General features: G+C 33.8%; 1 protein-coding gene across 1 annotated transcript; it reads right to left on the minus strand.

The window, feature by feature from the left end:
- Positions 1-680: 680 nt before the first annotated feature.
- Positions 681-26221, minus strand: LOC145614824 (uncharacterized). The gene is made up of 10 exons (XM_081669886.1): positions 26057-26221; positions 24905-24984; positions 24646-24800; positions 19741-20031; positions 17342-17471; positions 10817-10924; positions 10130-10232; positions 9921-10046; positions 8705-8898; positions 681-988 (listed from the first exon to the last, which is right to left on the minus strand). The coding sequence occupies exons 2-10, from the start codon at positions 24955-24957 to the stop codon at positions 892-894; spliced, it is 1257 nt and encodes a 418-aa protein (XP_081526012.1). The 5' UTR covers positions 24958-24984; positions 26057-26221; the 3' UTR covers positions 681-891.
- Between the last annotated feature and the right edge of the window lie 567 nt (positions 26222-26788).

Here is a 26788-nt window from a genome sequence, read left to right on the forward strand (position 1 = left end):
ATTTAGGAATATAGTTATGTATGTTCATTATGCATAACTTTGTAACCCCTTTAGCATTATTACTTCCAATCCCTTAATAAACCTCTAACCCTTTGTAACTTCCTTTGCTTTTTTTGTTTCCCTTTGTAACTTTTGCATAATTCTGACTCTTCAATGCCTTTGGAGAGTTACATTATTCTCAAGTACTATATATAATAGACATTGCATAATGAAGAAATTCAACATAGATTGCTTTTGTTTTCATATTGTTGTTCAAATAAACTAAGAAAATTTTCATATTGTTGTTCAAATCGTCACCGATAATGCTGCACATTAAAAGCGGTGGAACTGAGTAGAGAAGCCAAAATTACATTTTCTGAACGCCTTGTGTCATGCATATTGTTAACATAGCACTTAAAACAATGCGAACCAACTCTCAGTTCAAGCCAATACAACGAATGTAAGTGGATCTCTTCCTAATGGTCAAATTGTGAAGTTATTGGTACTTTTGTTTTGTATTATGGGAAAGAACTTATGGAGCATTTGGTTCGCACGGGGTAAAGGGATTGGAATCAAGAAAGGGATACAGAGGAAAAGGACTGATCATCCAAGTCTACCCATACCCAAGTCTTATCATCCTAGATAGTGTGGCCATATGCTTTGCAGTTGCATATGCTTCAGGAAGAGGTAATGAAACAGAATACAGAATTAAATTATAAATATTTTAAACAGATACTCGTACATCAGAAGAAGAGGTAGAACTAATTATATTAAGGACTTACACCAACACTACAATATGTTTAAAATTGGCAGCAGAATCAGGGTGAAGCTATAACTTTCTCTAAAATATACTACGTATATAAACATGGACATATAAAAATTTGCTCAACATACCAGACAAACTGACAAAGATTAATTTCCAGCAGTTGACTTTCGTTTTATAACCAAATCATCAGCAGAGTAGTAATCCGCAATCAGCCTGTACATATATGATGGATTATGCCCTCCTCTGCACAGGAAGCAAAATTAACTTAGGAGTCTGAGCAATATTGTACTTCGTATGTAAGAAGGAAGTTAATGAATAAAACATAACTAATAAAATTCATTAAGACCAGACGATAACAAGTATAAAGTTGGAAGAATCTCTTTTCTTCTTTTCTTCTTTTCTTTTTCTTTTAAAATTTTTTTTTTTTGACAAAAGATACTATTAACGAAAACTAGTATTACAACCTAAACAACCTAAAGGATACACACTAATAACCATACCCATTACAGGAAGAACGAAGATAACAACACATTGAAAGAGTCTTGCAGCAAACCAATAGCTGCTGAGCCCGGACAACCAAGAAAACCGAACCACATCCCTACCATGGACCAAGAGAAGCCAAATTAACTGAAATAGTCGAGATGGACCAAGAGCTCAGATCATAAACATTGAAGAGAACCTGAATTGGCAGTGACAGCGAAGGAAACTCATGATGGAAATAGATGGGAGACGGAAGAACCCAAAATATGCATCCTGTTGCTAAAGAACGAACCTAGAACACCATTCCACTCTTAGGGGTTAAAAATCACATCTGCATCCTAGGAGTCTGGGAACACAACCTATAGAGTCATTTTCTTTAACGACTCTATGAGAAACCATGCATCCAAATGCAGGTTCTCTTCTTGCAACTCTACCAATAGAGAATGCAAGAAAATGGAGGGCTTTGCTTGACCCAATCATCAAAGATGGTAGCTTCCTTCAAGATATGAATTAACAGCAATGACGGATCTTATCATCACCCAAACTAATAAAGGGATGATAGCAATTGTATGAATACCCATATCATCCCATAACCAAGCAACAAGACCTGCAAACCAAACTCTTCCCTCCAAACCACACTCCTCCTACAAACTCCATATGCAGGGAAACCTATATCCATCTGCGCTAATAACTTCACTCCCTGGAAAATTGTTCTATCAACCAGGGCAACATAGTCACACCCCGACAAGGCTACTAGAAGGGCCACCAACCCACCCAACGAGGGATTGTGTAAGTTTACAACCCCTAACAATGCCCAACACGGCTCAAAAGACCACGTCAACACTTCGTTAACTTCCAAAACTAGAACTAATAAACAGAACTCTAACTCATGACCAAGCAGAGAAAGAGGATTATTTAAACACAAAAACCCAAACAACCAAACAAGCAACTTATACAAGAACAACATAATAAAATTAAAGCAAACCAAAACAAATCAACGAAAACAAGCAAAAAAATAGCGTGAGAACACAAGGGAAGATTACAAGAGCCTGCCAAACCTCACCAGCAGCAACCAAAACTAACACCAGAAATCGTCAACGACAACGCAGCAAGAACCCCTCGTTGAACCCAACCTTGGTTACTCGAGGAAACCCTAGTCTTAACTTCACCTTTATCGTCGGGAAATTAATTAACCAAAATCCTTTCGACGGCTGCGTTAAGAGTAGCCTTTGGTTCCTAAGTCGCTGAAATTAACCGCAAAACACTTGACGAAAAACCCCCTTTCCCAAGCAACTAGTAAATCTAGAGTGTGGACTTGAAATCCAAAGTTTTGTCCCCAATCCAAAAAATTGACCCTCAATCCTCCTTTTCAGGATTCAACCCAGATTGAGGAGCATACAAACCTTACCCTTGCTAAACCGTACAACATAAGGAGTTGTATTCATTAGAATCCTTTCCAAGAAATTGACCGGGCAAGCTCCTCACTTTCACAACATAGTTGTAACTTTTGTAATTGAAATATAAATTATTTAAGATAACTGTTTTGGTAGTAACACTAAAGAGACGCGGACACGTATATAACAATATGTCAAGAGGCTCTTGATGAATGGCATTTATGCCGTGATATAGGTAATATCTCCCTTTTCTACGCCCTGTTCATTCTACTCTTTTCCCTTTTTGTCTTTTTTATACTTGGTCATATATTAGTAAGTTATCCCTCATTATTTCCTTTAATGCCTTCTAATTGTATCTCATTAACTTGTTTTCTTGGTATTTTGGTATTCTTTGTGTTGTGGAGAAGAAGCCAAGAAAAAATAAAGGGCAAAATTTGACAACTTGACAAGGCAGTCCAACAAAAATAGAGCTGCTGCTTGGATAACAAAGAGCCCATACATAAAGCTTCAACCTGCATCTTAAGAAGCTCTCCTACCTACAATGGAGCGGGTAGTTGGAGTTGAAAGAGGCCAGTAAGAGGGCGCTCAGGATACCCAAGCGGACATGAGCAAATCTTAGTTTACTTTTAGAATCCTTTTCCTTTCCTTGAAAACCCAAATTAGGTTTAAGCTCAATTAAGTGGGGCTTCAAAGTTCAACTGAGTGTGACCTCAAAGATTTCAACTGACTGGGAGCTCGAAATTCAGGTGAGTGGGCGCTCAATGTAAGTGAGGGACTGAGGAACTCAAAACAGGGAATTCAACCCTCCAAGCTGTTTAAAGCTGCTCTAAAGTTGTAATTTATGGGAGTATAAATAAACCCGTACACGGTACATCACTTAATTAGGAAGGGTGATTAATTTTAAGAAAACTTATAAATTAAAGAGAAGAAGAGAGTAATTTGCAAAGAGTTGAAGATATCTTGAAAAATCTTGAAGATTTCTTAGAAAAACTTGGAAGATTTTTTCATCAATAAAGCATCTTGGTAATAGTAAATTCATTTATTCATTCTCATTTTATTGTTTTCCTTCATTAATCAAAATCCAAAAACATGCGTAGTACATTCGTTCATACCTGTTCGTCTTCGTTTTCTGTTTTCGGTATTCTGTTATTTTTTTTAAAAAAAAAAAAAAAAACAAAAAACAATAAAAAAAGACGATTCTAATAATTTGACTAATTATATTCTTTCTTTTTGGAAATGGCGTACTTAGGCACAGAGCCTACGAGGGTGAGTGTGTCACAGTTGGAAGACACTTTTTAAAACCAAGTACACATGAGAAGAATCATGATCGGGCACTTTGGGAAGTTTAGTATCATAGGTTAATTGTCTTTAACCCTAGTATAACTTAGACCTGGCAAAATGGGTCATTCAGGTCGGGTCATTTTGGGTCAACTAACATTTGGGTTGAGTATGGGTCGGGTCGATTCGGGTTTCGGGTCAGGTATCGGGTCGAGTTCGGGTTGGGTCAATTTCGGGTCAAGTATGTTCGGGTTAGTCAAAATGTGATCGGGTCATATTCGGGTTGTTTCATTTGTGGATCAAGCTCAAATTAATAATTTTATACAGAGTATATTTCAGTTTATGAGCTTAGCTAAGGTTGAAGATGAATAATTTGAGTTATATTCGGCACAAGACATTTTTTGTTCAATTAAAAGGTAATTTTAGTTTGGGACATTCCGAGTATTAGGTCTGTTCGGGTCATTATCAAGTGGTCAATTTCGGGTATTGGGTTTGTTCGGGTCAAACACTTCGGGTCAATTTCAGGTCGGGTCAGTTTGGGTGTCGGGTCAAAATCGGGTCAGCTCCATTTTCGGGTTGGGTCGATTTCGGGTTTCGGGTCATTTTCAGGTCAGTGTTTTTGGGTCTATTTCAGGTCATGGGTCGGGTCATCGGGTCTGGGTTGCCAGGTCTAGTATAAATAGAGGGAGAGGGGAGAAGAAGAGGTAGGGAGAAATTTGGCGAGAACCTTTTGGAGAGTTATGGCCTAAAGCCATTATTGGAGAGTCGTGAGCTAAACTCACTATCGAAAAGATTGATAACCTTAAGCTATTAAATTATCGTTTGTAACCCTTTCACCATTATCAATCAATTTAAAGCTTCATTAATAACCTTTATTAATTTGCTATTTACAATCCGAAATTAGTGTTCTTACACTGACTTTGCTGGGTGACCGAACTCAGTTCGTTACAGTTGGTATCAGAGCGGTGTTCCTGGATGTCCGGTGCCGGAAACCACCAGTATGAGTTACTTTTTTTAAAAAAAAATGGTGTTTATTATTGCTGGAAGGGAGGCATCACAACTTATGCAAAACTGGATCCAGGAGGGATTCGCCTACATTTCCGGCAAAAGAGAGCGTTGTATTTCGGATCTAAATGACGAACGAAGAGTCCGATGTGAGCTTCAACTTCCAGAGTTTAATGGAAAAAAATTTGGATTTGGATGAGTGGATTCTTCAATTGGAGGATTCCTTCCAATTTTTCCGGTTAAATGAAGAGGTGAAAGTAAAGGTTGCCATTATTGGACTTGATGGCAAGGCGTTGTAGAAGTTTGAACACAAACACCAATGGCAACCATTTCGTGACTGGCAAGGCTGCTCCGATATTCTAGGTTGTGTCGACCACAGAAGAAGGAAAGGAGTGAGGAACCTCATAAAACTATCAAAGAAGATGGAGGAAAAAGAACTTCAAGTAGATTTGAGGGTGGCACAAAACGAGAAAGAGGAGGACGTGGGGGAGCATATGGGTTTTTCCCTAAGTTATGGAGGTTCACACGGTAGTCTCCCCGGTGGGCCCAGAAAGGTCATTGGAAAAGCAAATGGTGAAGGTCGCAGATCCGACGGTGGCCCAGGTAGGATTGCCGGAGAAGAAGTTGGTGTAGCGAGTAAAGTCGGCGATGAAGTTGGTGAAGCGAGTAAAGCTGGCGATGGAAGTAGCTTCTTTCGGTGGCAGTAGCATAGCCGGAAAAAGTGAGGATAGTGGATTGCGTGAACATGCAGGTGGGTTGGTATGTGGGTACATCGATGTTAGAGGTATTGGTGGTGGGGCAACCACTTTTGAAGGTGGTTTTACAGGTGGTTTCGGTGTGGGACAGGGCAAAATATGGCCGGTAATACAAACTGCAGTGGCGGAATGTTTATGAGGGGCGGCACCGGGGGTAGCGGATCTGGTGGTGGTCCGGGTAGCTGGTGCGCCGGAGAGATAGGCGGTGAAGGGTGCGGCCGTGACAAAAGAGGCCTTGGTTGTGATGGTTTCTTAAAAGTGGTGAGGAGTATTCAACAAGCTTCATGGAGAACCCTACTGGAAGAATCAGAGAATATTGCTAAGGGTATTCTAGACAATAGCTTAAAAGATGACATCAGCATTAGTAGGTCCAATGCTCTTTTTTCAGAAAAGAGAAGTCTAATGTGGGTTATCCACCGTCAATTTCAAAACCAAGTACTCCCTACACTCAACTCAGCCCAATTTCAAGTAAGCCCAATTTTCCACTACAATTTACAGCTCCAATTACAACTCTAATCCAAAAGGAGACAACCCAATCACAAATGAAAATTTAAAGTCCATCCAATATCATCTAATTTCCCAGCCTACACCTTCCATGCAACCCGTCCAGCCCCATTTGTCAACTCTTACACTTGTTGCTCCATCAAAGTTCACGCGCAACCTTCTCACTCAGTCTTCCAAGCTCATGTTTAACTTCACACAATCAAGAACCATTCCTCCAAACATCTACAACCTGAACTAGACTCCTTGACAGTTCCTTGCAACATCCAGGAACATTTCATCACAGCTTTGCCAGCAGGGAAAGCAAGAAGTCGTACCAACGAGGCATTGGAAAGACAATGGAAGCCAAGTATCTGTTGCAAGAATGTAATTGTTCATATCTGCCAAGGCTGGGGACGTAGCTTTAGTTACCGCCAACAACCAAAGTCCAATTACTACTATCCTCCAAGTAACTCCCAAGGCTACGATACAATACAATCTCACTTCGAATTATCTAATAGCTCCCAAGAGTATCTCACACTTGTTTCTTCACAAGAGATAATTAGAGAACTCACCACCGAGGAGCTTGATAGGTTGTGCATCAAGGATGAGAGTGACCACCTGTGTCAAGGCTGAATACTAAGTGCTGATTTTAAACCACCTTGAGGACAAGGTGGAAGTTTAGGGGGCCGGCATTGTAATAGACTAGTTTTAGGAGGGGCACTTTGGGAAGTTTAGTATCATAGGTTAATTGTCTTTAACCCTAGTATAAATAGAGGAAGAAGGGAAAAGAAGAGGTAGGGAGAAATTTGGTGAGAACCTTTTGGAGAGTTATGGCCTAAAGCCATTATTGGAGAGTTGTGAGCTAAACTCACCATCGTAAAGGTTGATAGCCTTAAGCTATTAAATTATCTTTTGTAACACTTTCACTATTATCCATCAATTTAAAGCTTTCACCTTTATTGATTTGCTTTTTGCAATCCGAAATCAGTGGAAGGCGCAGGATTGTCCATGGCAGAGGTAGTGTTGGTCGTGGTGGCTTCACGCAGCAGAGGCGTGGTGATTTTTCCGGTAAAGTGGTTTTACCGGCAGTAGCCCAGGTAAGTTCGCCGGTGGAAATGGTGGGAGAGGCGGCATTGTTCAAAGTAATTTTGTCGGGGACATCGATTCATCACCATCAGTGGCCGCAAGAAGGAGTGGTGGTTTCGCCGGTGGTCCTACCGGCAGCTGCTGTGTGGCCGGAGGTGGAGCAGGAGGCATGTTTCAAGGAGAGTGGTTATATGGTGGGTTCTTCAAGAATGCAGAAGGAACAACTTTTGGAAGTTTGACTAGAAACTTCTTTGACTTGTGGGGGAAGCCAAGTAGGGAGTATGCTAGTAAGGGCAAATTGGGTAAATCATATTGGGTAGGAGTAGTACAAAACTACTTCAGTTCACGATTCACCCATTTTAAAATCTGCACCTCAATTAACAACAAAGGCTTCCTCTATGGGCCACCCAACTTCAAGCCCATTTTCTATTTCCATGATCCAAGTATCACAAGTCAGATAAGCCCACTTTTGGTGCCACATCCATTTCATTCCTTTTGCATACTCATCATCTTGACTAAGTTTCCTAACCCCCCATTTTAACTGCTCCCAATGTCTTCTCACAATAGTTTCTTCACATAATTTATCAAGAGATTTCACCACGGAGGAGCTCAATCGGTTTTGGAAGCTGGGCATTAAGGATGATAGTGACTATCATTGTCGAGGCCGGATACTAAGTGCTGATTATAAACCACCTTGAGGACAAGGTGAAAGTTAGGGGCGGTATTGTAATAGATTAACCTTAGGAAGGCAATATGGGAAGTTTAGATGGTTTTAGGTTAGTAGTCCTTACTCCTTGGTATAAATAGGATATAATATATGCATTTGGGCTTTATGTGAATTGTGAGGAAAAATGTTGAGAGCAGTAACCTTAAGTTACTAGGAGAGTGATAAACTAAAGTTATCAAGAGAGTGATAGCCTTAAGCTATTAATTTATCCTTTTGTAACCAAATTCTGCCATTACTAATCTAAATTATCAAGCTTTTATATCTTAATTAGTCCTTAAATCAGAAAATACCCAGTGAGTCCATAACAGTCATGTGAGATTTTAAAATTTTGAACATAAATAAAAGTGAAAACAAATGCCACAACAACTGTTACAAAGGCAATATGTCTTTCTTTTGGAAATGGCGCACTTAGGCACAGAGCTTACGTGGGTGAGTGTGTCACAGTTGGAAGACACTTTTTAAAACTAAGTACACATGAGAAGAATCATGATCCCCATAATTTTTAACATTGAAAGATAATTAAACTCTTACATGACCCCAAGCTAATAGTTACCTTTTAGCAAGATGTTTGGGTTGGGCCGTTGGGGGGGGGGGGGGGGGGGGGGGAGGGGGGATAAGAAAAGAATTGACAATTTAAAAGGAATTACAAACATATTCAGATAAAATAAATGCAATGTGCAAAGCAACAACCCACTTGCATAGTATAATATTTAGCCTAATAAACAAAAATAATAAGCCTAAAAGAACTTACGTGTCCGTTATAAAGAGGCTCACGAGATTTGGTGGCACATAATCAAATGCAGGGTTGACAACATGCAATAGTGGTTCACCAGTGCCACATCCAAAATCTAAACAATCTGAGAACTCTCCAAAATCCAGCAAATCAGATGGAGATTTCAGCTCATTGAGTAAGACCTCAGGATTGTGAGGATATAAGGGGCATAACTGTCACAAGTCAAGCATAAACAAACTCATTTGCTATATGAATCATGCGAATCATCTTTAAGAAAGAGAGCAAAAAATCAAGAGCACAAAAATCCATAGCAGAATGTACATCATTTTTTTTTCAATATTTTTTTTAATTTTTTAATTTTTGAAAGTCAACATGAGAATTTGCGAGAGATTTCAAACCACATGGTAAAAAGTGATAATTAAGTCAGAGTACAAGGCACTAAAACGGAATAACAAAACTACCAAGCACCAAAAAAAAAATTTTTTTAAAAAAAAAATTTTAAAAAAATAAAAAGTAAAGTGGAATTAGTGAAATAACATAGCACCAAAATAACAGGGCACCAAAGTGAAATTAGTAACAAAATAGAGTAGCAAAATCACAGGGCACCAAAGTGGAATTAGTGAAATAACAGGTCACAAAAGTGAAAATTTTCCAATCGTAAAACCAATACCAAATAATAAGGCTCTTCTTAATATTCAGATTTTTCTTTTACTTAATTCAATCAATCTAATAGAAAGTCATCTACAATATAAATCTAAATCTAAGAAATACATATGAACTATCATATTCGATTAAACAGAACTTTTTTTAGTTAAATTACAATTATTGTCTATTATGTACAGTGTAAGAAACTAACAATTATTATATGATCTTTCACATCATGCGATGTAAAATTATTGTAGTTTTGAAGTTGATTTTGATTTTATTCAATCAATTGTAGACAAAGATCTGACATTTGACTTGCAACCGCATAATTTCCCATCACAAATCAATTATTACCAGTAAAAATAAACTGATCAACAATAACTCCATAGGGGAGATTTTTAACAGAAACAACGCAAACTACCCTCACAACATGTAAAACTAAAAACACATAATCTGAATCAATCAAAGAATTAGGGTCGATACATTTTCAGCCTAACAACCAAAACTCAAAATAGAAAAAAGAAGAGGGACACTCAAATCATGTATTCAATTAAGACATGAATACGTATAAGGGATTCAGAGTCAATACCTTATGACTTCCAGCAACTACCACAAATGGGACAGCATGCCTTTGAGCAGCAAGAGCAACCATATTCAAGCCAACAGGGGCTATCACTCCACCATTAGCCATGATGGCATGAGCTCCAACAATGACCTTAAAACAGGAAGCTTGAATAATTGAATTTTCCCAGACTCAAGAAAACCATTAACATATTGAACAAATAATCGAAATTATACCATATTCACACGAGATATCATGGCAAAAACAGCAGAGTCAGTGATTACAGTGGTCTGCAGATCTCTAGCCACTAATTCTTTGGCAAGAACATGCCCTTGGTACCTAGCTCCAACATGGAGACATGAGATTAAAGCAAAAGTTATGAAGACACAAGACATACATCAAGGCAATATAGCCTTCTATCAAATCCCAACATGATCAACTGTTGCTATTGTATCAAAGAAAGAAACCAACAAGACTTATACATCAATAGAGCGGTAGATAAGCAGAGTTCCATATTAACAGAGTTCCATGCATTAAATTATTCTTTTTTCAAGATACTTTTATATAAGCTGGAAGAAAAATTGTTTACCCCATCCCTTGCATAGGATGAATTTTCAGGAGGTTGAGAGATCCTTCGACTTTTTAAGAGAAATCAGCAACAACGTCAAGGAGGAAAAGAATAAAAGAAGGAAGCTGAACATAAGACTATTTGTAAAATTTCCGAAAATGAAGATACAAAATAATAAGTCACTACAGATCAAAGTAGTCCTTTTTTCAAAAAGATTCCTAGTTTTATTATCATGATTATGAACGAAAAAATCATAACAGAGTTGCATTTGTATGTATCAAGTATTATTGATAATGGATCCCTTAAACGTCTTATAGTATACACTTTATTAAGAAAAAATGAGACTTGGGAGTACCTTGGAGCACCTTCTGCCACAAATACCCGAAACGATCGTTTTTTCTCCTTTGCTGCACAGAGAAATTCCATCACTGTTCTTGAGCGGCCCAAAGTCAATATCACCTCACTGCAATGAGAATTGTCAGGGATTTCATATTTTCATGATGGAAAAGAGCAGATAGTAGTTGGCAATTTGGCATGTTTTGAAATTTAAGTGGTTTAACACTATTCATAAACTCTATTTTAGTTAACTTGTGAGATTCATAACTTCAAAATAAAAAATAAAAAAATAATAACAATAATAATAAAAACATCTGTGATCTGGTTTGATTCCTCTCGAAGTGTATATTCAAAATATCAACTTTTTATAACTTTTACATATTGATAATTAGTTATATTTACAATGGAATTTAAGCATTAGTAAGGCCCTGTTCACTTCACCTTAAAAAAATAATATAAGTAAAAATAATTTTACTTCAGTAAAAATAAGTTTAATTCAGTAAAATTAATTTTAGTTCAGTAGAAATAAGTTCAGTTCAGTAAAATTCAGTTTTCTAAAAGAAAAATTATAATAGAAAATCAGTCTAAATAATTTTAGTTCAGCAAAAATAATTTCAGTTTAGTAAAATTAATTTAACTTCAGTAAAAATAATTTAAGTTCAGCAAATATAATTTTGTTTCAGTAAAAATAATTTCAGTTCAGCAAAAAAAAGGTGAAGTGAACAGTGCCTAAATGTGATAAAAGAAATGAGTAATTAATTTAGAGCGGAGGAAATATGATAACTAGTTTAGGACCTGTGTAACGATGTTATTAAATCTAATTATTATTACTTCAAAAATAATAAAAAAAAAAAAAATATAATTTGTTTAATGGAGTAAAATCCATGACAATTCTCATTATATATGAATGCTTGTTAACTAAATAAAAATTCGACTTACAATAAAAGTTTTACTTTAAAGTATATTATTAATTTATATTTGTTTGCCTCAATATACATAGTTGTCATTGGAATTAAAAACTCAAATTTTAGTTGGTAAATAAATGATATTCCATAAGTTAAAAGTATTTTTTTACAAGGCTTAATTTTCATACCCTTATTTCCTACATCCGCCACTGGGACATATTGAGTAGCATATATTTCAAATTAAATTGAATACCTATATACTTTATATGAATAATAACCATAATTTAGATGACATTTTTCCTATATTAAGTGACTTCTTTTATAATTCTTTTAAATTCTAAGATTCAGGCAATAATTGATTTGTATAATTAAGGTTGTTTATATCTAACTGAACTAAAGGTGTATTTTTTTTTGCTATAGACTGCAATTGTAATCTATATGATATTATCCTAATGCGAGTGATTGCTTTTTTTTATTTATTCTAAAAATATTACATTAGCTATAATAAAAGTTTTTTACATCTAAATAATCTAAAGTTTTTTTTTTTTTTTTTTTTTTGCTATTATTATAGATTGTAATTGTTATCTAGTTGATATTTTCCTAATGCAAGTGATAGCTCTTCTTCCCCCCCCCCCCCCCCCCCCCAGAATCCAAGATTTGGTCAATAATTAAAGTTGGTTACATGTAAGTCAATAAGGGTTCTTTTTTTTTTTTTTTTTTTTATCATGATTATTATGATAGATTGTAATCATAATCTATATAATGTTTTCCTAATGCAATAATCTAAGATTGGGGAAATAATTGATTTCTTATAATTGAGGTTGGGTTTTTTTTTTTTTTAAGCATATAATTAAGAATCTTTATTATTATATACTATGATCAAAATCTAGATGACATTATTCTAATGCAATTGAATGCTTATTTACTCTCTTAAAAATCCAAAATATGTCATTTAAATGTAATATATGTCAATTAAAGATTTATTATTATTATTACAATAGATTGTGAACATAATTTAGATGATATTTTCCTAATACAAGTGATTGTTATTTTATCTTTCTAAATATTCAAGATTTAAGCAATAAATAAATTCATATAGTTAAGGTTGTTTGTATATGTCAAATATAAAATGTATGTCAATTAAAGATTTTTTTTAATTACTATATATTGTAATCATATTCTAGATGATAAATTTCCTAATACAATTAATTGGTATTTTATTCTGCTAAAAGTCCAAGATTTGGCAATAATTGACTTCATATAATTAAGGTTATTTATTATTATAGACTGAAATCATAATCTAGATTACATTTTCCTAATGCAATTGGTTACTTATTTATTCTTTTAAAAATCCAAAATTTATTCACATAATTAAGGTTGTCTATATATGTCATTAAATGCAATATATGTCAACTAAAGATTTTTATTATTATTAAAATAGATTGTGATCATAATTTAGATGGTATTTTCCTAATGCAAGTGATTGCTGACTTGCTGTTTAATCTTTCTAAAAATCCCAGATTTGAGCAAAACCTAAATTAATATAATTAAGATTGTATATGTTAAAAAAACATATATGTCAACTAAAGATTTTTAATTTATTATAGACTATAATCATAATCTAGATGATATTTTCCTAATACAACTGATTAATATTTTATTCTTCTAAAAATCCAAGATTTGGACAATAATTGATTTCATAAGGTTGTTAATTATTATAGGTTGTAATCATAAACTAGATAATATTTTCCTAATGCAATTGGTTGCTCATTTATTCTTCTAAAAATCCAAAATTTATTCATATAGTTAAGATTGTCTAAATATGTCATTTGACTATAATATATATGTCAACTAAAGATTTTTTTAAAATTATTACAATAGATTGTGATCATAGTTTAGATGATATTTTCCTAATGCAAGTGATTGCTATTTTATCTTTCTATAAAATCCAAGATTTGAGCAATTAATAAATCATATAATTAAGGTTATTTGTACATGTCAAAATAACGTGTATGTCAACGAAAGATTTTTTTTAATTACTATAGACTAATCATAATCTAGATGATACATTCCTAATACAATTGATTGGTATTTTATTCTTCTAAAAATCCAAGATTTGAACAATAATTTATAATCAAGGTTGTTTACTATTATAGACTGTAATCATAATTTAGATGATATTTTCCTAATGCGTTTGGTTGCTTATTTATTCTTCTAAAAATCCAAAATTTATTCATATAATTAAGGTTGTCCATATATGTCACTTGAATGTAACATGTGTGAACTAAAGATTTACTATTACTATTACTATTACTATTACTATTACTATTACTATTACTATTACTATTACTATTACTATTACTATTACTATTACTATTACTATTATTATTATTACTACAATAGAATGTGATCATAATTTAGATGATACTTTCCTAATGCAAGTGATTGCTGTTTCCTAATGCAAGTGATTGCTGTTTTATCTTTCTAAAAATCTAAGATTTGAGCAATAACTAAATTTATATAATTAAGGTTGTTTGTATTTGTCAAAACTAACATGCATGTCAACTAAGATTTTCTTTTTAATTACTATAGATTATAATTATAATCTAGATGATATTTTCCTAATACAATTGATTTGTATTTTATTGTTCTAAAAGTCCAAGATTTGGGCAATAATTCATTTCATATATTTAAGGCTATTTATTATTATAGACTAATCATAATATAGATGATATTTTCCTAATGCAATTGGTTGCTTATTTATTCTCTTAAAATCCAAAATTTATTCATATAATTAAGATTGTCTATATATTTCATTATAATGTAATATATGTCAAATAAAGATTTTTTATAATTATTATTACAATAAATTGTGATCATAATTAGATGATATTTTCCTAATGCAAATGATTGCAATTTTATCTTTCTAAAAACCCAAGATTTGAACAATAACTAAATTCATATTATTAAGGTTGTTTGTACATGTCATCAACATGTATGTCAACTAAAGAATTTTATTTTATTACTACAGATTGTAATCATGATCTAGATGATATTTTCCTAATACAATTGATTGGTATTTTATTCTTCTAAAAATCCAAAATTTGGGCAATAATTGATTTCATATAATGAAGGTTGTTTATTATTATAGATTGTAATCATAATCTAGATGATATTTTCCTAATGCAATTGGTTGCTTATTTATTCTTTTAAAAATAAAAAATTTATTCATATGATTTAAGGTTGTCTATATATGTCAACTAAAGATTTTTTATTATTATTATTACAAAAGATTGTTATCATAATTTAAATGATATTTTCCTAATGGAAGTGATTGCTATTTTATCTTTCTAAAAATTCAAGATTTGGGCAAAAGTTGATTTCATATAATTAAGGTTGTTTATTTATTTCACATCAAAGATATATACTTTTTTTTATTATTATTATTATAAAATCTAATCATAATATAGATGATATTTTCCTAATACTAAGTGATTGTTTTTTTATTTTTTCTAAATCCAATATTTAGGCAATTATTATTGATTTACTATAACTAAGGCTGTTTACATCTAAGGTAACTAAAATTATTGTTATTCTTGTTATTAAAATACAAGATTTAGGAAACAATTGATTTCATATAATTATGGTTATGTACATCTAAGCCAACCAAAGATATTTTATTTTTGTAAGAGCTATGATCATAATCTAGACAATGTTTTTCCTAACATATATAATTGTTTTTTTTTCACTCTATAGTCCTAGTTTTTGGTAATTATTGATATACCAAATAATTAAAATTAATTATAAATTATAACAAAGTCAACTAAAGGTTTTTGTTTTAATTCATGGACTATTCTCATAATCTAGATGATATCTTTCCTAATCTAGATTATTGCTTTTTATTCTTTCCAGAGGTACGGTATAATCAATTTGTAATGGTTAAGGTTGTTTATACTAGTGTCTTTTAGTATCTATGAAGAAGTTACTAAATTAGGGCTCGAATCATGCACGACATTTTTCAATATCTATTACTAATATAACACTATTTAACACCAATCCATTTTCATAATTTTTAACTATATAACATTTCTTTCTTGTATGACTTTTCTTTTTGTTAAATAATTTTTACTATACAGTATTTTATTTTTGTTGTATACTTCATCCGTTTCCCAAAAATTGCAAAGAGCCAGAGATAGAGAGAACTAAAGATAGGAAGTTAGGAACCCATGTGTTGAGAAAATAGAAAGAGATAAAACATGTGCATTTAGGAAACATTGCAATAATTGTAAAACTCCTAAAATTGTAATTGTCGCAATATTTGGGAAAGTATAAAAGATTATACTTCATATCTGACCAATATTCTTTATTTTCTAACAATCTTTTTAGAAGTACACTATGATTGCATATAACTTTATTTATATTCAACTTTTATTAAGTAATTCAAATTGAATAACTTTGTACTCCATGTGTCCCATAATATAGTTCTTGTTTGTCTTTTAGTCACGGTATTTAAAAAATAGAAGGAGAAAGTAGATGAAGTACAATAATAAAAGTAAAAAGTACAATTTTAGACAAAAGTTAGAGAGAAAAGTGGAAAAAAGTACAAGGCATGTGCAAAATTCAAGGGTAATGTAGGAAGTACCATGAATAAAGTAAAAAAAAAAAAAAAAACTTTACAAACTATCCAAAAATAGAAACAGGAACAACATTTTGGGTCCCCAAAATAGGAAAACAGGAACTATATTATGGGACGGAGGGAGTATTATATTTTGGAAAATTTATAATGAAACAACACTTTAGTATCTTTTATTTAATACTTGTATTTAATTCACTTTTCACAAAATGAATAATGAATAAGCAAAAAGAATGACAAGAAAAAATACACCAAGAAGGCAAGAATCAACGTGTTTCGTACCTAGCAAACCTAATAGTACATACAGTAGTAGATAACTAATTGATTTTAATATAATATTAAATGAATCAAACAATAACAAAAGTACATGTCACTAATTTGATATTTGCATTGCTTTGTTGTAGCTTTTTACACATAACTAAAAAAATTTAGACGAACAAAAATCTAAAAAATATTATTTCTCGTAAATTATGACACAAATAAGTGTTAAAAATCTGATAATTTATTTTTTTTTGGTTTTGATTTATAGCGTTTAGGTCAAATACTTTTATTTTTAATAATTAATATTATATACGTAGAAAAAAAAATCTTTGTAAAAGCTTTGTTTAAAAAAAAAAAAAAAAAAAAAAAAAACTTTAAAAAAAAAGCACGGCAAGGATACACACATAGATGCAATGTGTCAAATAAAAATGACACGTGTCACTGTTGGTATGACTTTTAGCATTGATTAATAATAGGTGAATATTGATTTGGAACACAGAAAGATGCATGTAAAGAGACACTTGTACTGGAGGAGCATAGATGAATTTGAACAAAGTTACATAATGAGCACAGAAAATAAGTTAACATTATGCTTGCACTATGTAGTATAATGATATGTGAATGTAGCAACAGCAAACAGAACAAGAGAGCCCAAAATATGATGCTCGAAGAGCTGACATCAATAAATGTCTGACAAGTAAATGTCAACAGTAAGAAAAGATTAAAATTAGAAATTAAAACATACTTTTGATGAATGTGCTCCACCGCTTGCTCAGCAATATGTTCATGGCAAGTGGCAATATCCTGAATAAGTTCATTAACTGCTTCAATGACATCATGTTTTAGTTTTCGGCTCCTTGAGTTCTTATCAGCAGCTGCAGTCAGTTAAGTCACTAAATTATCTTGACAGGGCAAATTAACAAGGCTAAATTTTATAACAAAAGCACGATCTTCCAACTCCGTTCTAAGAATTCTGAATATTAAGATAAGGCAAGATGGAAAATGACCAGTTTTAGAGAGAATAAGATTTATACAAGCCCTCTTATAAGATGGCTTTCAATTCCATTGCTATCTCCCACATTTGTCTGTAATTTCTACTGAGTAATCTAGAATAACAGGATCTCATATTACTATGACTATTTAGAGTAATTTCAACTACAATTTACCCCACATTCTCTCTAATCTTGGCTAACCATTATCCTACCAAAATAAAGTGTAGAGAAATTAGCTTTAATACCCTGATTGACTCCTTCAGTACTTCAAATTTCATATCTCATAACCTACAGCAGGAACATCAACCTCAACATTACCCCAATACCTCTAAGAGGCTCCCACCCTAGCCAGGGCAAGTAGGTTGGACATAAACAGATTCACCCTAGTTTGAAAAGACCCTCAAATAGTTAGAAATGGAGAAAATGGATGGACAGCAAAGTGTGCACATGAGAGACAATAAATGAACCAGGACAGTTTTAGCCTATGGGAGGTAAGCAAGGATTAGATGTCCACTTTAGTTGCAGTCATGCAGATATCCAAATTTTCTTTCACAGGCATAGATATACTTCAATAAAAGACAATATTACTAATGTTTTACAACAACTACTACATGGTTATCCAGTAAAAACACTTCATCCACAAATATAAGATAGTACATATATTGACCCAAATCAAGGAACCATAAATCCATCCTTGAAGTAAAGTCATATATATGTCGCATCATACTCAAACCCAAGCTGGTGCTACCAGTGAGAGATAGGAAAAGAAAAATTAGGCCAAGTATTCAGTAAACAATTAGGAGTGAGAAACATTTGAACCATTTAGCACAAGTGCAAGAGAGCTTAAACAGTTGCACAACTGCGTGACACTCTCGTGCCCATTTTAACTAGAGTAGGCAGCTAAACTATATGTAATGAACTCAGATGCCAAGAAGAGTGCATTGAAGCCCTATCAAACCTTATGTCTTAATACACAGCACTTCTGGATCATTAAGGATAACAATTCCCACAGAAGAGTTATCACCATTTCACCACAGAAACACAGCTACTATAAGGTCTATAACGATAATCCTGCAAAATCCTAAAATAGAAACAGAACAGCTAAGGGCTCGTTTTGGTTTCATGATTTGAGATACAAATGGTTAAATCTGAATCATGAAGTTGATGCTAGTCATACCTTTAAGAATCCTGTTTATTGTTAAACTGACAACAAAATGCTGGAAATTGCTTTTTGCGGCTTCCATGATTTTGCTATAAGTTTTCTTATTAAGTAGAAAACAGGAAACAAAGAATGATAACGGACGGGCCCTAAGGTCATTCTTGACAAATATTTATGCAAGAAAAAGGGTAGTACAACTAGAATAGGACCTTGCTCACGTGTAGATACTAAGACAGCTAGCCTCATGTTTTGAGCTATTGCAAGCAAGCAAATAAAATAAAATAAAAATAAAAAAACAAAACGAGCACACAGTTAGTAACCAGCAAAGTACAAAAGCAGGTCTTTAATCATTTTATCCGGGGAAGATTTGAATAACAATTGACTTGTGAATGATCAACAATATAGATAGTAGGCTCTCAAGGACTAAAATTATGTAATTAGAGGGACAAGTGGTGCTTAGAATTCTAATTAAACTCTAATTGTCCACAATAGAGGCAAATGGTCAGTCCGAAATTTGGCAGACATGAAAAATACAAATTCTATAATTCTAAACTGTACTGGACTTTGAAAGATCTTTTGCTGAGAAAAAAAGGCAACTGTCTCCAATGGCAAGCTTAGAGAGGGGGAAACGGGTCTGGAGCAGCTTACAGCCACCACCAGATAATAAAGAATTTCTTCTAGCATATCTGCAGATTGGGAGGCTTGTATATGAAAGTTCTTTTACAGTCCAGATTGGGAGGCTTGTATATGAAAGTTCTTCTATTTTTTATTCTCATAAAGTAGTGCCAATCTTATGAGTTAAGCTCAAACTTATATTACAGATACACACATTTAGGAAGAGCTTATTGCAAAGAATTCTCATGTCTGTGTATCAAGGCTGAACTAATACTTCCCTGACAGGGCTAAGCCTGCTTAGTTATATTTTTTTCCATGACAAACATAAATGAGACACAGTTGCCACAGTAAGCTTACATATACAAACAGTAAACTTACATTTGCTTCTCCCTTCAGAATCACCCCCAGATGAAGAAGTATGAGGAACAGCAGTAGCATCAGGTACATCCTCAAGAAGAGTCTGCAGTGATGGTGGGCGCAAAGTGCTCCTTGCTGCAGCAGCTACAGCGGCTGCTGACAGGACAGGATGATCATCTTTGTCATCATCTTCATCATCATCATCACTTCCAACTGAAATGTTCAGGTCACCTATAGCCGCAGTAGTGAGAGATAAGTCCTCCTCCCTGATAATGTGCAGCACCCTCCTGATAATATTGCCAACAGCAAGCTCTGCATTTCAATTCAAACAAAAGTCACTAAAGGTTCCTAGACAATGTATCACAAAAAGGCATAAACTCCTGGCAATGAAACGCAAAGAGGTGATGGAGATGCAAAAAGGCACCTCCAGACACTTAATTGAAAATACTGACACAAGTTTTTTTCCAATTATTCTTTGATTATGCCAATGAAATTGTGATGTTTTATTATGACAATCCTAATGATATGTGGTTTGTGTTATGCCCCCTTCGTCCCTAAATAAAAGCTAACTTCTATTTGGGCACAAGAGTTAAGGAGATGGATTGTAGTGGGGTAATAATGATTAAAGTTGAACAAAAAACAGAAAATACTCAGAAATGTATATTGTTAATGTTTTTTAGGGAAATGAGAGAAGTAAAAGGGGTTTGTTTATTAAAAGTGAATAAAATAAAGTTAATATGTGACGTACCCCACCCAAATTAAAAATGGGGCTCTTAATTAGGGACAAGAATTTTGGGGTTTACCAGTCACACACACACACACACACACAAATAAACACACACAAACACAAACACACACACACACACACACACACACACACACACACACACACACACACACACACACACGCACGCACGCACGCACACACACACACAAAGAAGAAGAAGAAGAAGAATTTAGGGGTAATAAGGCTTTTATTTCACGGCAGAGAAAGAAATCTAATTTATACACGTATGGAGAAACAGAAACTAAGAATGCATACTTAGGTCAGCCTTTATGTCCCATCTTAAGCCTAATCTCCAAGATCCTTACTGAACTAGTGTGACTCAAGTCTTTCAAAACACTGTAAAATCAACACAATTACATGCTAAAGATGCAGATGGAGATGCAAGGCGAGCCAGGGTGAGAAGTCAAAGAATGTAACCAATGCCAACAAAAAATCCTTTCATGCTTATTGCTTCCACCTCTCCTTTTAATAGTACAAAATGGGTTCTAGGAATTGCATCTTCTTGAAGAGGTTACGCACTGACACATAAACAACAATGTAGACTCACTAGCCAATTATAATAAGGAAAGTTCTAATGTAGTCATATGTGTCACATGATGCATTAAATGATAATCATCACTTTTGGTTCATGTAGCCGACCCCCCTTATGGGATTAAGGCTTTGATAGATTGATGGATTGATTGACTAAGGGTGATAACGAGAGTTGCTGTTTACGAACTATTCGAGCACGGCTAGGCCAAAGATTGACTTGAGTTCACATTCGGCTCGAGACCTTAATGAGCCAATCCAAACAAACCCAAGCTGGCTTGGTGATCCAAGATCAAGCAACCCACTTAGAAGCTCCATGGATCAAGAACCGGTTGCCCTTGTTTTAGAAACTCTTGGATTTAGTCCATTTGCTCTCAAGCCCAAATTTGTCACTTTGCTCACTTGGGAGATCACTTGAAGCCCACACAGGAGTGTTATCTATGTGTGCATGGCCCATTTACTACTTTGGGCTATATATTTAAGTTTGATTTATCTTTTATTTAAGTTGTAATAAGGCTTAGAGGAGTTACTAACATCCTCTCTTATTTAGCCGTAACTTTATGTGTGCTTAGGGGTAATTGTTACTCTTAATTGTTGATTTGTAACTACCCATTTAAATAGGTGTTACAAAGGAGTGAATTAAGAGAGTTCTAATTACTTTTCGTAACCGTTGAATTAACGTGACGTTTTAGGAAGATGTTAAGTTGTAACCTTTATATTTCCTTGCTGCCCTTATTTCCTATAAATAGGGAGCTAATAAGAAGAGAATGACAGCTTTTGATCATTGATAAAAATCGAGTGTTTTAGCATTTTGCTTTGAGTTTGTCTCGAGTTAAAGTGTTTCCTTATAGCTTTGAGTTTGTTCTTGAGTTATAAGATTAGGGTGAACTTTGAGTGTGTCTTGAGTTCTTGCCTAAGATCCCAAAACTTTGAGTGTGTTCTTGAATTTTGGTTATGTATCCTGTTTCGTGAGTTTTCTAGTGTAATTCGAGAGTAACCCGTTTTAAAAAGTTTGAATCCATCAACCTATATTCGGGTGGGTGTATTTAGATTTTTAGTGACTAGGCTCGCTGATTTTTTAATTATTAAAAACAAATTTATATACATAATTTAAATTTTTTATTTGTACTTTAAAAGAACTTAAACATACAAAGAATTCATCTTAACTATCCATATTCTATCCAAATCTAACTCTTATATGAACAACTTCAAGCTGACAATATATCATCCTCAGACCCACATTGTAAGCACACCTTTCTAGACATGATTCCCTTTGGCATCCCATGAAAACCATATACAAGCTAATACCAATATTAGGTATGTGAGTTACAAAACTTAAATAAATTAGATATATTCACCACCCTTCAAAACCATTGGCTTGCTCAAACAAACTCATGCAACTACCATTAAACCTATCTACATCTTATAAAAAGGTTATTCGCTACTCTCCATAAATAAAGTCAAATTCATAGAAAACTTGTTTTTAGCAATAAATATCAACGGCGATGAAAGAAGCTCCAATTACAATCAAGATGTATTGAAGCATCTCATTTTACCAACTAACTTCAGTTACTCGAATTATAAGCTATGTAATACAACATGAAAATTAAAACTTTAGATAAAATCCATCAATAAATGCCTCCTTAAATATCAAAGACAAAGCAAGGGTTCTTCAATTCACCATCCTTAAGAACTTGTCTTGCATTAATCGGTTAATCACTGATAGTAGGTACTTGGGAATAAGAGCTATAAATAACTCTGACTTTACACCTACCTTTACTTTAATATGTAAACTATTGGGACTTCATTTGGGTTAGAGTTTGAGTCGGAGCTAAACAGTTATTTTGGTTGGGCTTCACAAGCTTTAAGCTCGTAGCGCTAGAATTGAGCTTAGAAATTTGAATCGCGAGCTCCACTTGAGCTCCTAATTTTTAAGCCTATCGAGCTTTAAGCCCGAGTCGAGCTCAAAAGAAAAGAATTAGGTTCAATCACAAGGTAGAAAGTAATATAAATTTCAGTTGTAATACGTGTCATCCCTAAAGAATTGGAAAATTTGACCTTATATAGTGGATTTAGGAAAAGTAAGATAAAACTTTCTCTTTTATTTTTCTACCAACCACCACCCTCCCTGATCTCCCACTCTTTCCTCAAACTTCCCATCTCGATTTGAATAAATTTATGTAATAGCGGATTGAGTTTAAAGTTGCACATTTGAAGATTTTTACCTTTTTCCTAAATGTTCATTACTTTTCACAGGACTTAGGTAATTGAAGAGAGAAAGATATTAAAGAACTGACAACACTCATTAACCTTTGGCCAGTATTCCATCTCAAAATCCTTGATTTTTTCAATGTTCCTAAATGATGATTGAATAAGACTTTGACAAGCTAACTGAGAAAACTCATGGGGGGTTCAGACAATCCAGAAAGAAAAAGAAATAACAAAAACAGCAGCACTAGCCACAAAGCCCACAACCACTAACAACTTTTTCTCATTCCCTAGAGAGCAAGATTGCATCTTTCTAATTGCAACATTGTCACCTTAGACCAGAAAAGGTGCATGGCCTGTGTTGAATTGTCCACGTTACACCACAATGTCACCTTTTCATCTGCTCTTTCCATTATCAAAAACATTGGCAAGTGAAAAAACATAAAGTCTACTAAATGTGCCTACTCTAAGACATTGCGCGTGAAAATATAGATAGTAATGGTTATGGGTCAATTCCTAGTACACTGTTTTCTTTTCAATGCTCGGGAGAAAGTGAGGAACAGAAAAGAATATATCTTCATGCTGAGTACAAAGAGAAAAAGGTTCTTAATTTCAACGATAACCTATGTTACTCGGACTCTTCATTTTACCTCAAGTACCCGTGTCGGACCCTCGACCCTCGGACATGGGTATGACACATGGACACTTCATTTTAGTTGAAAATCATAGAATTTTTTCACAAAATAGCCGAGTCAGACACTTGGACACGTACCCGTGTCGGACATGGGTACCCGAGTCCGAGTAACATAGACGATAACATTTCTCAAGGGAGAATGCAATATACTGAAATAACTATTTTAAGATACAGACAGACAACAGCACAACATGAAGCAGAGGCATCAATAGATTCTCAACTTTCACCTCAGTTCACAATCTTCAAATTGTTAACCATACTTCCTATTACACCACCCGTCTTGCCACAAAAACTTTTTTACGATATCTGAACAAACAAAAAAATGTCATAATATGGGTTGAGTTTGTATTAAACACAATTCGTCAAGTACAATTCCACATTTTAAATTAACCTCAGTAAAACTAAGGTCACTCACTAACACAACATGTTTCCCACTGTTTGAATTTAAGCAAAGATGTCGATAACAAGTTCTAACACCCCTCCCTCCACCTCAATAAGAAATTAAAAATGTATTTAAACAACACCAAAAAATGTCACCTATATACTACAAAAAATGTCACCTCATAGCTAAAAACATATCATGCCCTCAAACTATTGGGTAATTATTATGTAAAAATCACAAAAATTCAAGTTTCTGTGTAGTTGTGAACATGATGAAATTTAAGTACTTAAATCTCAGATATAGGACGTACATAGAATAGAGGCCTACCAACAGGGTTTGCATCAATAAGCTGCTCTCCAACAGCCTTTATAGCATTAATAAGAGCTCCAGCCTGGTTTGTGTAGGGAATTCTCTGCTGGGATATAACTGAACGAAGCAATTCAGCAGTGTGCCTTGCTGTGGCTTGTGACCCCTCGATTTTGCTAAGAAACCCACAAAAAGTGGAGATTTCATATGTAAGCTCAAATGTTAATCTTTTTTCCCAATAATGTTATCGAAAATCAAGAAGCTAAAATCAGTCACTTACCGTTTCTTGAGTTTGTTAACAAAGTCATTGACAAGAGCTTGTGTGTCGGGCATATTTAATTTATTTCTGGAAAGTTAAACCTGAAACCATGGGGCATATTTAATTTAGTTCTCTAATTATTGAGCATGTATGAACTTCTGATAACCAATATTACTAACAATTGCAATTTGCTACATCAAACAAGTTACCCCATACTTGATACATAAGTAGGTATTACAACAAAAAAATTGGGACATATAATTTCATGCTCGAATATTGAGATGTAATTTCCTACTTCTGACTATAAACTTGGAACATGATCATGATTATACCACATGACATAATAGAATTAAATAAATAAGAAAAATGAATAGAATTCCAATGAAATTGAGAAGGTGGTATAGGAAGCAGATACAAAGAGTATCAATGAATCGATAATTTCTATTTTGGGGCGGACAGTAGATTACTAGGACTGCCGTAAACTCATAATGACCAATTCTCTCTATACACATTGCTTTCCCAGTATTCTAAATCTTGGCAAAAAAATCAACTAATGCAATCACAAAAAAACTCAGACATAATTCTCTGAAGTTGTCTCTTACATATATATCACCTAAAAGTGTGCAAAAGATATACATAATTCGCATTTCAACCCAAAAAACTCATCTAAGTTAGGGTTTTCTTTTGTCAAATGCCAAAATTCCTTAGACTTTGGTTCATCATTCATCACTTCCTAATCGAAAAAACGAGAACTTACTTGGATGATTTTTAAATTTCACAAGTTTATACTAGTCAGAAAACAAGAATTACAAGAATAAACTGTTTATTAATCACAACCATACATAGACAGTGCAACCCAACCCGCTGCGACAAGAATCATAGCTCCAATTCAACAAAAAATTCTCAATTGAAACAAAACTTCCACAAAAATTCTCACAATAATCAGTTTGCATGAACACAATACCATTCTCAAGCTATGAAAACAACGCAAATAACTAAATCATCAACATATAAGCCGAAAAATTCCTACTTCATTCACATGATCATATAAATTATGCAGAAATTACAAATATTACTAGTAGTGCCGTATTCATGGAATCTATATTTGAAACATACGTAAAATTGAATTGAACAATTTGAACTCGAAAGAAGATAAATCAGAGACTGAATTACCTTAGAATGAGTGATTCTGAAATTAAATTCTCTGGAAAAGTTTGAACGCCCGTATAATTTGAAATTATTTCCTCTCAATCTTTTATTTTTCTGGAACGTAATTGAGACTTGAGAGTACGCTAAGGTGATTTGACTAATTTTTACAGATTTGTTTGTTTCATTTTATTTAAGGGATCCCAGGTTGAATTTTACATTTCAACTGTTGAAATGGGATATCGGGTTTTAAAAATTGAATAAGGGTATTTTAGTCTTTTGTTATTTCCATGTTAATAATAAATTCTTGTATTTAGGCTATTTTGTACTATATTTAGTACTTGTGTTATCAAATGACAATCTTGTAAATAAGTTGTCTATACTGAATTTAGTACTTGTGTTATCAAATGGCAATAAGTTGTCTATAATGCATTTAGTACTTGTGTTATCAAATGGCAATCTTGTAAATAAGTTGCCTAGTATTCCGGGAAATAAGTATTAAAAATCACAAACTTTCATATGTGGCTGGCCACATCGTGTGACCAGCCACAATTTTTTTTTTTTTAATATTTTCTATCTCTCTTCTCATACCTCTCAATTTCCCTCACCAACGCGGAAAAGCTCCAACTCACTTCAAACTCAACTACCTCAACATCTTCCTCACCGTCCTCTTCCTCCCCTCCTCGTCTTCGCCACTGACGTCGCATTGTTGGTGTTCTTCTCCTTCTCCTGCACTTCTCCGGCCAAAATTCTAGGGTT

Source organism: Chenopodium album, chromosome 25, assembly GCF_948465745.1.
Source record: "Chenopodium album chromosome 25, dcCheAlbu1.1, whole genome shotgun sequence".
Taxonomy (NCBI): domain Eukaryota; kingdom Viridiplantae; phylum Streptophyta; class Magnoliopsida; order Caryophyllales; family Amaranthaceae; genus Chenopodium; species Chenopodium album.